The sequence below is a fragment of the Mobula hypostoma genome, chromosome 13 (assembly GCF_963921235.1).
Source record: "Mobula hypostoma chromosome 13, sMobHyp1.1, whole genome shotgun sequence".
Classification (NCBI taxonomy): domain Eukaryota; kingdom Metazoa; phylum Chordata; class Chondrichthyes; order Myliobatiformes; family Myliobatidae; genus Mobula; species Mobula hypostoma.
This window is the reverse complement of record NC_086109.1, coordinates 9,413,973-9,427,347: the sequence shown is the minus strand read 5'-3', so window position 1 is coordinate 9,427,347 and position 13,375 is coordinate 9,413,973. Positions and strand designations below refer to the sequence as shown.

Here is a 13,375-nt window from a genome sequence, read left to right as displayed (position 1 = left end):
CGTTCTTATACTGAGTGTTATGAATGCGCAGAGCAAGAACGACAACAGAGTAGTATAATTAAACATTTTTACTGAGTCACAATTGTAATGGTACGTGCTGTTCAACTCAAGTGTGGGAGTGACAAATCAGGCCCACCAGGATGAAAAGCATATGTACTCGAAAGCCCGCGCGAAAGGAGAGAGCCCTCCGTTAGTCAGGGGCCCAATCGATTCACTGCGCGATCAATCGGCTACAGGCACAGCAACTTCCACATTCTTGGAATCAATCTGATACTGTATTGAGTCCAAAGCTATAATAAGCCAGCCAAGTGTTCATCCAACACTGTCACATTATGAGTATCACATGGGTATAAATGGGCAGCAAGGGTGCAGTACGTCCAAGTAAAAAGTTATCAACAAACTAAACTTCCTATAATTTTTGCTTTTACATACATCTTTTACACTATCTTTGTAACTACTGCCACAAAAGAACATATTTCAGGACATACGTCAGTGATAATAAACCTGATTCTGATTCTTTCCTTAACATCCACATCACCTGGACCTCCATTGATGCATCCTATCCATGACAAAGTCTGGATAGACAAAGTCTGCTGCAACATCTTCCTGTTCCACAGCTGAGGGGTTTCAAAATATTTTTGATGTTTACATGTAGTTCGGGGACATGCTCCTCCTTCCTTGTCCAAATGCCATCAACAAACGTCATTCTGGAAACAATTCGGAAGATGTGTAGCTCGGGTGGTTGATGGTAGTCCTGACCGCAGTGCACGAAGTTCGCCACACAGCCAATCAGCAATCAGTTTCCGAAATGATGACCAATCAGCTGATTTATAAGTATATAAAGGGCAAGAATTCAGAGGGCACATCACAATCAACAGCGCACTGACAATGTCTCCTCACATAGTGACGAAACACTTGCAAGTAAATTGCCAGGATCAGTGAACAACTCAACCCAATCATATGTCATTCTGTCCAATACTGTAGGCAAGTGTCCTATCTCTACCAGGCCCCGCTCCATCAACAATAACAAGGTCTTCATCTGTATCACTCTAGCATCATGCAGTCTCCTTGAAAAATTTCTGAAAACATCACCTTCACAACACTTTCCCTAAAACACCTCCTCTGGACTCAATGCGCACAATAGGGCAGTTTAGAGTGTTTATCTATGTTGGAATTAGATCAGTTGTTGAACCCAAAACACAACAGACAAAATGAGCCACTGAAACCAGAACAACGTTTCATGATTCCTGATAACAGTTCTATTTCTTACTCTCTGACATTCCTGCTTTAAGTTCAAAGATCTGAAAGTTTGCAGAAGTCTCCATTAATAGGCAACTGCCAAACCAGAACATCGAGCTGATATCTGCACTGGATCTACATGCCAAAAGAGAACAAGCCTTCACGCAGACCACAAACAGAGAGAAAAAAAAATTGGGATTTTAGAAAACTGCAAGTCAGTGCTAAATAGGGAAAATAGTAACAACTGATCTCCCTTTGCATGGCTAAGTGTTCCAATTGTTTTAAATCGTGGACTTTAAAATGTTACCTTGAATTTAGTTGGATGGTTTTCTGAGATTGTGTCTTTATCCAGACAGCTCCAGCAGCTCCCCATGGCTTCAGCAGACCAGCTGATCTCTAAATAAAACAAATTAACACAGATGCAGTTCATCTCTGGAACTCCAACCCATTGTAGTCAATAGAAAGTAAAGTGAACTGTTGATATTAAATACCGGATTCTTTGTGTGAGCCTTCTATAACATGAGGAAAGTTTAGAAGCAATTCAGACAAAAAGTATTGTACAGCTTTTGCAGTTGTGTTAAAATTCTGCAATATTCAAAAATATTTGTTTTAAAATTCAATATCCCTTAAGTACAGATTTTTGTTTGCTCAGTTTTGCCAATTTGAACAATGGTTCAAGCCCTGCCACCATTCAAAACTGGTCTATGAAGAAATACCAGCCCAAACAGTAGGCACCCCGACCTAAACAGTCTCCTTAAAAAAGCCACAAAAGCCTCCTGTAAGATTCACCCCACTTCCACTTGCTCCTTCTCTGTTAAATACCTCACCTGAGATTGGTTAAAGGACTGCAGAAAAACATGATGTTTTGTATTAGGTTTCAAATACTGAATATTACAGCACAGTAATATTACACCTCTTTGACCTGATAGAGGTGTATAAGATAATGAGAGGCATTGATTGTGTGGATAGTCAGAGGCCTTTTCCCCAAGGCTGAAATGGCTAGCACGAGAGGGCACAGTTTTAAGGTGCTTGGAAGTAGGTACAGAGGAGACGTCAGGAGTAAGTTCTTTTTTTTAAAATGCAGAGAGTGATGAGTGTGTGGAATGGGCTGCCGGCAATGGTGGTGGAGGCAAATATGATAGGGTCTTTTAAGATAGATACATGGAGCTTAGAAAAATAGAGGGTTATGGGTAATCCTAGGTAATTTCTAAGGTAAGGATATGTTCGGCACAGCTTTGTGGGCCGAAGGGCCTGTACTGTGCTGTAGGTTTTCTATGTTTCTATGTAAAGGCCCTTAGGCCCACGTTACTGTGCTAACGTTTAAACCTATCCTAAAATCAATCTAACTTTTCCCTCCTACATAGCCCATTTTTATTACATATACATTAGCTCATTTAATATTTAAATTATTTCAATATATGTACATCAGAACACCTCTCAGTCCAACCCTACATCCCTGTCGTGAGAGGTGAAAATGGGTAAGGCTGGCCAACAGGGCTCTGGTGAAATTTTATAGGCCAAGCCCATTGGATGCAATGGATTGCTAAAGTGTTGATGAACTTCAAACATACCGTCGACTTCAGAGGACGATGGAGACAGGTCATTGATGGCCTACTCTCCATTGGGAACCAAGGGCCCCAAACACAGAAAAACATCAGAACATTAATATATGAAGATTAAAACATAACTCATTTAAATCTAATTAGAACCACAATTTCTAATAATTAAAAATTCTTTGGTGTTCTGACTTTTGATGTCACATTTCTTTTGACCTTTGTTCATACTAACCTGACTGCTCCTGAAGTCTCAACCCCTCATCCCTCCCTTTACATTACAGAGCTTAACTAGGGCCACTAAGTTTCTCCAGCAGATTGGAGACAGAGTCAGATGCAGGAATCTGGAGCAACAACCAGTGGAGGAACTTAGTGGATTGAGCATCACCTGTGAGAGGAAAGGAACTGTCAATGTTCCAGGTCAAGATCTTGCACAGGTTTCAATTCCTTTCCTCACATAGTCGCTATGCTGTGCGATACTCTGGAGTTCCTCCAGCAAAATGGTTCTCGTTACAAAACCAAGCTTGTGTATTGACTAGCACCGAATTCTTAACTTACACCATCTGAATACCAAGACCATATTTGAAAAGCATGAAACTGGATCTTTACCATCCTGGTCTTGTATGTGAAAAAAAAGAGAATAAAATACAGTAAGGATGGTCTACAACACATTAAGAACTGAGAAAACATTACATACACATAATTTGCTGAATTTATTAATTACATTTGAGTAATCTTATGAATTTATAATGTTCTGAAGGGTATAGATGGATAGATAATCAGAGTCCTTTTGCCCAGGACAAGCGATTCTAGAACTAGAGTTACCACATGGGTTTCCTCAGGATGCTCCACCCAGACAGAGGGTTTTCTCACACAGTCCAAAGACTTTCTGGTTGGCAGGTTAATTGGTCCTTATAAATTGCCTCATAAATGGCTAGGGTTAAATTGGGAGTTGCTGATGAATGAACAAATGAATATTTAGGGTGAGGGGGATGGAATTTTGAGGTGATCTGAGTAAATTTTTCTCAGAGGGTTTCGTAGTTATGTAGAAGGACCTGTAGAGGCAGGTACAAGTACATCATTTGGAAAGGTACTCAGATAGGAAAGGCGTAGGGGATACAGACATAATTCAGGGAAATGGGATTAGCCAAGATGGGCATGAAGATTTGCATGAATGAAGTACTGTACTGTAGGATTCAATTTTGAGATTTTGTTAGAAGACACGTTATAAAACATCTCATATTGGGCGATACAGTGGCATATAATGGTTAGCATGATGCTTTACGGTACTTGCTGCAAGATCAAGGTTCAAGTCCTGCCGCTGTCTGTAAGGAGCCTGTACGTTCTCCCCGTGACCATGTGGGTTTCCTCCAGTTTCCTCCCATATTCCAAGACATATGGGTTAGCGTTAGTGAGTTGTGAGCAGGCTTTAAAATCAAGATTTTAAAATTAGCTTCATTTGTCATATGTACATCGAAACATGCAGTGAAATGAGTCACTTATGTTAAAACATCGAGGACTGTGCTGGGCACCCCGCAAGTGTTGCCAGTATCATAGCATGCCTACAACCCACTAGCCCTAACAAAACATCTTTGGAATGTGAGAGGAAACTAGAACACCCACACAGACACGGGGAGAATTTACAACACTTGCATACAGTGGTGGAATTGAACCCAGATCTTATTAATAGCATTATGCTAACCATTACACTACCATACCTCCTTATCTTTATAAGTTACAGGTGCTTTAAGTGTAGCTATTTGCCACTCATCTACTTACCTCAGTAGAAGAATATGGTTACTAGCTTCGAGGATGACATCGTTTGTCCTTACCTAGTCTTGGCCATTAGTGGGAAAGCTGCCCAGTCTCAGTTCTAAATGCCTCCACTTGGAGTCATGGTAAACAAACTCAAGCCATCATAGAGCACGTATGCCTTTAACCTAGAGTGAAGTAATGGTGAAAATAGATTTACTTATTTTTCCCCTCAAACAACTGTATTGATACGTCATTTTAATTAACAATATTTAACATAGAGACATTATTTGTAAAACCTGTTAGCAGGTACAACTTTTAAAATGTTAAATATAGAATTCAGATGAAAATTGACAGTAAATATCTGGCAATAAAGGTCAACAAAACCAATGGGACATTGACAGCAGATCTGATGGAATATTTGCGTTATACAACAATAGAAGTTTTGTAACAGCAATAAGGAAGAGCACTGGATTTTCACTTCACAGGCATGGAGGCACATAGACATGTTACTTCTGCTGATCTTTATAAAACCTTTCCAACCTGAACAACTTATTACCATCCAGGGGATCTACCAGAGTGATCAACCATTGACTTGGGGCTTAAGGTTGGAGGGAATAAATGAGAACTGAGGAAAACCTGGATTATATTATCTCTGCATTTTATTTTGAAGATTCAAGATTGTGTTCGTCAGTACACAAGAGTAAAGGAGACTGAAATGATGGTTACTCCACGTCCAAGGCAGCATAAAAAAAACACGCTGAGCACAAAGAACACAATAAAGAACACTTTATAGATACATAGTATTAACTGATATTCATAGACTGATTGCACGTACACAAAGTGATGCTAGACACTGGAGTATCTGTACATAACATGTCTCCGACAGGAAATGATAAAGTAGTGCTGGTGAAAATGCTTCCACTTATCCAAAGATTTACAGGTTACATTACATGGCTTTGATGAACTTTAAAATTACAAAATGTTATTCTTTTGAAGCAGCCCATTTTAAGAAAAGTTTGACAAAATCAGATTTGCTGCAAAGAAATAACAAGGGAATAACAATTTCAAAAGGAGAAGTGTGATTCTATTTGACTACAGAAAATCTTCATCTACTGGACTAAAATATCAGATTTCTTGCTGGTGTGAGATTTTACACATACAAGATCTTTCACATTAAATCACACACAGTCATTGTTTACACCTAAATCTTTCAGTTAATGAGGCACAAGGCTTTGTTTTTTGTGGTTGGTGAAGCAATATTAATGAGGGTGGATGGAGCATATCATGGCTACATCGATTCCTACATTCCATGCTGCTCAAATCATTTCAACGTGGAATTACAAAACAATAATCAGGTCTGTGAATATTTCATAATCCATCTGCTAATTAGAGCTGTTCCCCTATACGCCAAACTCTTAACACAAAACTAAATATACAGCCTTCTGAGTTTTAACAAGAAGTTATTCTGGAGAAATAGCTGAACAGAGCTGAAGGGAAATTATATGAAAATTATGCACGGCTCTCCAAATGCGATTATATGCCTGTAGATCTATTCTAAGGGAATGCATTCAGCCTTTGTTCAATGGTTTTACCAGCAGGTATTTACCCTCAGCTGGATAATTCAATTGTTACAATACTACTGATATTTTACAAAAAGAAACACAAAAAATAACTCAAACTAAAGCCACAAGATCTCTCTACAAGCTCTGGAAAACAGTTTATTAAAACATATACACCAAACAATTCAATGAACAATTTGTAGTTCGAGAGTTGGAGATAGTTGGAGAGGATTCCTATCCTTCAGAAGATCACAAACACAGCTGAAAACTTGCAGGTGTAACAGAAAAACTTTCTTTAAGAAGAAAAATGCAATTTATACTCCTCTGGAGTGAGTTAAAAGCTGAAATAAAAGCTGAGGCTGAGAAATCAAGAAAATCTGTTCTTGTACCTGGTGAGAGGAATAAGAACGTAAACGCAGGTGTAGCCATTCACTCCTTGTGCCTGTTTCACTTTCTATAAAACCATCAAGTTCAAGCTTATTGTCACTCAATCATATACATGTATACCGTCAAACAAAACAATGCTCCTCTGGACCAAGGTGCACAACACTGTACATGTAACTCACACACACATTAGATTACCACATATAACTTAATAAATAATAAGATACATTTGTGACACAAATTAAAAAGTAAACAGCAAAACACTAGTGGCACTTCATATGTGATGAGACACGGCTGGCGGCAGGGTGTTCAGTAGTATCTCAACCTAGGGAAAGAAGCTGTTTCCCATCCTAACAGTCCTTGTTCTACTGCCTGATGGTAGGGAGCCAAACAGTTTGTTGGCTGGATGGGGGGGACCACTGACAATGCTAAAGGCTGATTTATACTTGTGCATACCAGCTTACGCCGTAGCCTAAGCAAGTGGGCTACGCCGTTGTGAGCATTTATACTTGTGCATTGGTGTGTCAGCGTCACTCCACAATTCGCGCACGTCACGCATGTGCACACACCAGCCCGTGCAAGGCTTCATGGTCACGGTAGTCTTTCTTGGGGTAAACAAGTTTAAAGAGAGCATCTTTTTTCGTAAAAGCAAAGTGTGTCCTCCATAATTACGGAGGCTTGTAAAGCTTTATGGAAAGCATTGCAGCCAGAGTTCCTTCCCTGCCCTTCAGTCGCCCAATGGGAAGCTATTGCAGCGTAGGAGGAAATGCGATGCTACCAAGCAGACCAATCACAGTTGTTGCGGTCTGCGTTGCCGCAACGTGTAGTTACATTTTGGGAGAGGTGCACATCAGGCTACGGTGTAGGGATCCATGTAGGCACTGTGTAGGGTTCGCGGCTACGCCGTACCTACAGCGTCGATTTGACGCACAAGTATAAATCAGCCTTTAGGGCCCTGCACATGCAGCGCTCCTGATAAATACCTCAGATGGGTGGAAGAGAGACCCCAGTGATCTCCTCAGCAGTCCTTGCAATCCTTTGTAGGGTCTTGCAGTCAGATGCAATTCCCATACTAGATGATGATGAGAACACTCTGTTCAGAACACTCTCAATGGTGTTCCTGTAAAAATTAGTTAGGATAGGAGTTTTTTGGGGGGGGGGGGGTTAAGGGAAGCCTCGCTCGCCTCAATTTCCTCAGTAAGTGGAAACGCTGCTGTCATGCTGGGTACTTAATGTATATGGAATACAATTTGGAAAGCTACCACCAAATACATATCAGAAAACAGTATACAGGTAATCCATTAAGCCACAGACTGCTACAAATAGTTACTACACAGTGAGAATGAGAAGGCCAACTCCACGATCCATAAAGATTGTGATTATCTGCTCGTTCAGTTCCAATTTCCATGCACTATCCTATAGATTCAGATTTATCACCCTGTAAACAGAACAAAAACAACAGCAAAACAATCCACGAACATGACCTTTCTATTTTTGCTCTCCTTTGGCATTTATTTAATTTGTATAGATTGTAAGTATATATTTTTCTTATTGTAATCACTGCTGCCGCAAAGCAGCAAATTTCATGACATATGACAGTAATAGGTTCCTTAAAGTTGTTCTAGCCAGGGATGGTAATGGGGATAAACTCCCACTACCTATTAAATGTTCCCAATGGTGTGCACCTCAAATAGCATCTGACAACCAAGTCCAGTTCTTAGTCTACACGTGGCTACCAAGCCCGGAAGAACTGTTTCTACTGACAGAAGGGGCAAAGGTGGGTTATTGGTGCCTTAAAACCAGTAATTTCAGGCAGCTGGGGCTCGTTGTCAACATCTAGAAGGAAAACTCCGACCCCAAACCTCTGCTGCCTTTCGGCGAGACCTACTCATGGGGAAGGTTTCGGAAGTAAACCCAGAGGAAAAATGCAGAGCTGGAGTCCCTAAGGCAGTCCTATGTTGAGCTGAACAATGATTGGCAACTCCTGTGACACTGCTGGTGCCTAACTGTATCAGTCTCTGCCGTTCCTTTGGATTCATCAGCTGTGTGGAGAGGGAGCCTGTTGCATGGGCAACAGCTTACTCTCCATATTGTATTGTTCTGGCTTGCTTGCATATTACATAGACAGCTGGCACGTAATATCCATGGTCGACCCCAACCAAGGGAGGGCCTAAGAGAGAGAAGTCAGTGATATTAAACCTGACTGACAAGCCCCTTCCTCCCTCTCACCCACGCACACGCACTGACATAACTTTTCAAAGATCAGCTTTATTTGTCACATGTACATCAAAACATATAGTGAACTGCATTATTTACGTCAACAACCAGTACAGTCCGAGGATGAGTTGGGTGCAGCCTGAAGTGTCACCGTGCTTCCGGTGCCTACACAGCATACCCACAACCTTCTAACCTTTAATAATCCATACACCTTTGGAATGTGGGAGAAGACAAACATGGTCATGGGGAGCACGTATCGGCAGCAGCAGCAGCTGAACTCTGGTCACTGGCACTGTAAATCGTTACACTAACCCCTACACTGTCATGTTGCCCCATTCTCACTCTGCCACTGCATTTCATTTTCTTAATATCCTGAAGTCTCTCAGTCTGTGTTTCAATGAACATCAACGACTGGAACTCCATGGCCCTCCAGTGTAAGAAATCTATACATTTACCACCCCACTAGATCAGGGGTTCCTATCCTGCGGTCCGTGGACCCCTTGCTTAATGACATTGGTCCATGGCATATAAAAAGTCAGGAACCCCTGCTCTAGATGAGGAAACCCCTCCTTTCAATCCTAACAACAACTCCCGGTTCTAGACACACAGCCAAGGGAAACATCTTAACTTTGTGTCACTAAGATCACATTTCATCTTAAGTCACAGAATATAGATAAAGCCTACTCAATTTTCCTTTATTTACTTCATTCGGAGTTTAAGGAGATTTGATACGTCACCAACAACTCTTGAAAACTTCTATAGAAGCACGATGGACAGCAGTCTGACTAGTTCAGTGCGCATGCGCCAGTCCTGCATGCAGCCTTTTACAGCCATTCTCACTAGTTTTCCGACTTTTTTTAACACGTTATTTGTTGTTTTTTTTTTCACGGTAACACGTTGAAGCTGCACCCTCTCTAACATGCTGGTGGAGAGAGTTTTTTTTGGGTTTTTAAAATCGCTGGAAGTAGTTACATTCGGACACGTCTCGTTAGCGGAGCAGCAGTATGGTCGCATTGTTTATTCCAGGGACCAGCTGACTGAGCTTATGCCGGCCAGTTTAGCGAACAGAGCGGCAGACACCCCGGCTGAAATCTGGAGGAAAACACACAGAGGATGCAGGGGGGATCAAAAAGGTGAGGAAAGAGGACCGGGTCAAGACAACAAAGACTTATGGAGAAGAGGAGTTCTCCACTTGGACTGCACGTGGACATACCCAACCAAAACTTTTCCATGGAGGGCTTCCAGACCGTTCAGGCTGACCGGAAGTGCACTGAGAGCGGTAAGCGTAAAGGAGTTGGGGGCTTGCTGTTCTGGTCAACAACGAATGGTGCAATCCTGGTCATATTACAATTGAGGAACGTGTTTATAGCCCGGATATTGAACTTTTTGCTGTTGGACTCCGGCCATATTCCACCGAGATACAACACTGGGCGTCATGGGAGGTTGTTCCTGCCTGTGGCCATCGAACTTTGCAGCTCCTCCCGTGGAGGGTCAGACACCCTGAGCCAATAGGCTGGTCCTGGACTTATTTCCATCTGGCATAGTTTGCATATTGTTGTTTGATTGTTTGTGTTTTTTGTATTGCTATATTTATGCTCTATTCTTGGTTGGTGCAGCTGTAACGAAACTCAATTTCCCTTGGGATCAATAAAGTATGTCTATGTATGGAGGCTCCAATACAAGCTCAGCAGGCTCCACCATAGGCACAACCCACCCACTGTCAAGCACATCTTCAAAAGATGGTCCATCCCTGCAACCAGTCTTGTGAATCTTTATTGCATGTTCCCTGTGGCAAGTATTTGACATTATGAGGTAGAAGGGCCACAACTGTATATAAAATTGCAGTAAGGCAACTTTACCGTATTCTAATCAAAATAAGAAAGTGTACCACCCTCTACTCTAACCTCCATTGTACCGAAACATCAATTTTCAGTTAAGTAATAGATTCTGCAGATGTTGGAAATCTTGAGCAACACACACACAATGCAGGAGGAACTCAGCAGGTCAGGCAATATCTATGGAGGGGAATGAATTATTTATTTCCCCTGCATAGATGCTGTTTGGCTTGCAGAGTTCTCCCAGCATTTTGCATGTGTTAATCAATTTTCAGTTACTTATATACAAGGACATCCTGGTGCCAGTAAACATCAATATTTCTCAATTTGTAACCATTTAAAAATTATTACTTGAGTATTGCTTTCAATTCTGGACTCTCCATTATAAGGAGGATGTGGGGACAGAAGAGATTTACCTGGATGCGGCTTGGATTAGAGGGTATGTGCCATGGGGAGAGGTTGAACAAACTAGAATAAGCTTTCACTGGAATGATGGAAGCTGAAGGAAGACCTGATTAGAATTTATATAATTATGAGATTGCATATACAGACATTATCCTCTTCCCCCAGGGTTGAAAAATCTAATACTGGAGAAGAAGCATTTAGAGTGGGGGGGAGTCCAAAGGAGATGCATGGACCAAGTCTTTTTTTTAAAAAACATACAGATTGGTGGGTGCCTGGAATATGCTGCAAAGGAATACTGGTGGAGGCAGATACAAACATTCATTTGATATGTGCCTTGTCATATGACATGAGTGATCATGGTCTTTCCATGTTCTTGGCAAATTTTTCTACAGAAGTGGTTTGCCATTGCCTTCTTCTAGGAAGTATCTTTACAAGACAGGTAACCAGCCATTATCAATACTCTTCAGAGATTGTCTGCCTGGCGTCAGTGGTCGCATAACCAGGACTTGTGATATGCACCAGCTTCTCATACGACCATCCACCACCTGCTCCCATGGCTTCATGTGACCCTGATTGGGGGCTAAGCAGATGCTACATCTTGTCCAAGGGTGACCTGCAGGCCAGTGGAGGGAAGGAGCGCCCTACACCTCCTTTGGTAGAGTATCTCACCCCGCCACCCAATACAGTGCTCTTCAACAGACATACAAATATACAGAAAATGGGGAGATATGGACCGTGTGCAGACAGAAGGGGTTAGCTTAATTAGTTCAGTATAACCTTGTGGGCTGAAGGGCCTGTTCCTGTATTGTTACTATTCTGTAGACTCTATCTCTCTGTTTTGTACACCAATGTAAATCAGATACAGAATCAGCATTAATATCACTGGCATATGTCACGAAACTAAATATTACAGTACAAAGTATATATAAAAATTAAGTGAAGTAAGTAGTGCAAAAGGGAAAAAAAGTGAAGCCATGTACATGGGTTCATTGTCCATTCAGAAATCTGATGGTGGAGGGATTCAGTATTTGTCTTAAGGCTCCTGTACTTGTCCTTAATGGTAGCAATGAGAACAGGGCACGTGCTGGATGATGGGGGTCCTTAATGATGGATGTTGCCTTTTGATGCATCGCCTTTTGAAAGCGTCCTCGATGGTGAGGAGGCTAGTGCCCATGATGGAGATGGCTGAATTTACAGCTTTCTGCTGCTTTTTCCATCCTGTGCAGTGACCTGCACATTTGTGCGCACTATGTTTCATCTGGCCTCTCAAAGCCCAATCCTACATCCCGCCATGAGATGTAGAGCCAGCCAATAGGGCTCCAGTGAAACTGGACAGGCCAATCCTCTGTACAGTAGACATAATGGTTTGCAGAAGCTTTGATGAACACCAACTATACCACTGACCTCAGAGGACAATGGAGGTGGGAGATCATCGATGGCCTATGCTCCATTGGGATCTACAGGCCTCAGTATTAACCAAGTATTTCAGCATCTATTTCCTTCCCAAATCATTTGGTCTGTAGGCTCCTGAATTATCCTTACATACTCTACACTACTCACAATCCCATCTAGTTTTGTATCACCAACAAACATGGGAACATGGCATTTGGTGCCCTCACCAAATTGGTAATGAAGATGTTGATTGTAAGTAACTGCAGAGCACCACTAGTCACAGCTTACTAATCTGAGGAAGACCCATTTGTTCCCACTCTTTACATTCTGTCTGTTAACCAATTCACAATCCGCATTCCATTTCCATGTGCTTTACTCTTGCTGAACACTGTGGGCATGTTACGTTAGCACCAGAATGCGTGGTGACACCTACGTGGACTGCTCCCAGCACATCCTCTTTGGGTGTGCCAACTGTTAATTCAAATTACAAATTTCAATGTATGTTTCAATATATATATGATAGATAAATAAATCTAAATCAGACCAGCCTCCTTGTGGATTTTGTCAAAAGCCTTCCAAAAACAAATACATCACATTCACTGGTTACATTTAATCCTTTTTACCTGTCACACTCCCAAAGAATTCCCATTAAATAGACCGTAAAACCAGATGATATAGGAGCAGAATTCGGCCATTCGGCCCATCAACTGCTCTGCCATTCCATCATCTCTCTCAATCCCATTCCCCTGCCTTCTTCCCGTAACTTTTGACACCCTGACTAATCAAAACCTATCAACCTCCGCTTTAAATATACTCAATGATTCGGCCTCCACAGCTGCCATTGGCAATAAATTCCACAGATTCACCACCCTAGTCAAAAATGGTTTCATAAATCCATGTTGAATCTTCTCCAATTCTATCTTTCTAGATTTTCTTCGCATCACAATTTAAGAGTCCAGCATTTTTCAATGATAGGCAAACAACTCAGCAGTTCACCACCCCCTGCCCCACCATTCCCTACTTTCTTCAATGACAG

At 41.6% G+C, this 13,375-nt stretch overlaps 1 protein-coding gene across 15 annotated transcripts in view; it reads right to left on the bottom strand.

Annotated features, from left to right (window-relative positions):
- LOC134355408 (fibroblast growth factor receptor substrate 2-like) overlaps positions 1–13,375 on the bottom strand; it is a 97,918-nt gene that overhangs the window by 21,928 nt on the left and 62,615 nt on the right. For 11 of the 15 annotated variants that reach the window (XM_063065254.1, XM_063065250.1, XM_063065245.1 and 8 more), the window contains 2 exons: positions 4,625–4,732; positions 1,547–1,635 (listed from right to left, as the gene is read on the bottom strand). In XM_063065254.1, coding sequence (XP_062921324.1) covers positions 1,547–1,612 — 66 coding nt within the window. In that variant the 5' untranslated portion in view covers positions 1,613–1,635; positions 4,625–4,732. Of the gene's footprint in view, positions 1–1,546; positions 1,636–4,571; positions 4,733–13,375 lie in introns of all 15 variants that reach the window. The other 4 variants (XM_063065252.1, XM_063065249.1, XM_063065242.1 and 1 more) reach the window with 1 other exon arrangement.